The sequence below is a fragment of the Aplysia californica genome, unplaced genomic scaffold (assembly GCF_000002075.1).
Source record: "Aplysia californica isolate F4 #8 unplaced genomic scaffold, AplCal3.0 scaffold00949, whole genome shotgun sequence".
Lineage (NCBI taxonomy): Eukaryota > Metazoa > Mollusca > Gastropoda > Aplysiida > Aplysiidae > Aplysia > Aplysia californica.
In genome coordinates this window covers 123,569-124,818 of record NW_004798219.1, presented here as the reverse complement: position 1 = coordinate 124,818, position 1,250 = coordinate 123,569, and the positions used below count along the sequence as shown (strand labels likewise).

The 1,250-nt window shown below is 43.4% G+C and overlaps 1 protein-coding gene across 1 annotated transcript in view; it reads right to left on the bottom strand.

Moving 5' to 3' along the window:
• The window catches only part of LOC101864489 (arylsulfatase J), a 13,915-nt gene that overhangs the window by 1,288 nt on the left and 11,377 nt on the right, over nucleotides 1–1,250 (bottom strand). The window contains exon 8 of the mRNA XM_013089425.2: nucleotides 77–367. Coding sequence (XP_012944879.1) covers nucleotides 77–367 — 291 coding nt within the window. The remainder of the gene's footprint in view (nucleotides 1–76; nucleotides 368–1,250) is intronic.

The following is a 1,250-nucleotide window of genomic DNA, read 5'->3' as shown; positions in this document are numbered from 1 at the left end:
GGTCTTTTTAAATCATAAAAACCGCGAATTCAAGTAGCTCTCGAAAAACCAACAAAGAACGTTACACAGAACTTACCAGGAATAAACTTCTGCGACTCTGCAGGGGGCGGTACCCAGCTTCCGTTGCCCGGGTCTCCGGTGATGAGCTTCATGTGGCCCACCCGTACAGCCGCCCTCACCGTGGTGTCGAACGTGTCGTTGTACAGAGGGACGCCTACTCTGGGTCGCAGGGGGTCGATGTTGTGAAGTAGGACTGTGCGTTTGCTGGGAGTTCCGCGGCTGTGGAAGCAACACACATCCCGTTGTAGGCTACGGATTGACTCATATACAGTATAACTTATAACACAGATATCTCGAACACAGAAGACTCGAAATCACGCATATGTCGAACTGTGTCTGCGGTCCCGTTTTTTCTTCTTCTTTATCTTCGTAAGATATCCCTCGAACTACGGATTCCTCGAACTACCGAGGCGGGTCCCAACGAATTCGACCCATCCGTGTTATACAGAATACTTCTATCATCGTTGAAGTCCGACTGTTACCGTGTATGTACGTGAACATTGATTTTCAGAAAAGTGGAAAAGAACACTAAAGTTTCATAATAGTATAGCTATAGGAAAATTGCTCAGAATAATACATTTCCAGGGTGTTCTTTTTGCATAACTATAATGATAGCCTATATAGATCAGGGAAACATAGTTTTTTAAAGAGTATTCAAACAAAGTAATGAATGGACAACCGTGCTTGCCGTGTCTGTCGCAGATTTGGCACTGGATGATGATGATGATAATGATATAACAATTAACAGTAAGTATTGTTGCGAATAACATAATTCTGGACACAAAAGGGGCCGGCAATTGTTTGGTGTTTGACTCAATCTAGCGAATATATGGATAGAATTAGACATAGACCATTATATAAATGCAATAATCCACATGCTGATACAATGCAGAGAGTTATATCTCATTTTTGTTTTGTTTGTTTTTGTAAGTGTTTTACGGCGCTCGCAACTAAATAAGGTCATATGAGCGCGCGGGGCACACTAAACTTTTTTCAGTTGGTAGGAAATTTTGAATTTTGCCCGGGTGGCGGCCGAAGCCTACTCTTATCGATTTTTGACCACCAAGGGATCTTTAACGAGCACAATTTGCACACGGGACCTCCGAGATTTTTCGCCCTTGTCCGAGAAGGCTTGGTGTAGATCTTTCCTACCAGAAGATCAGGGGTGTGGCTGAAAGACAGCAGTAAGA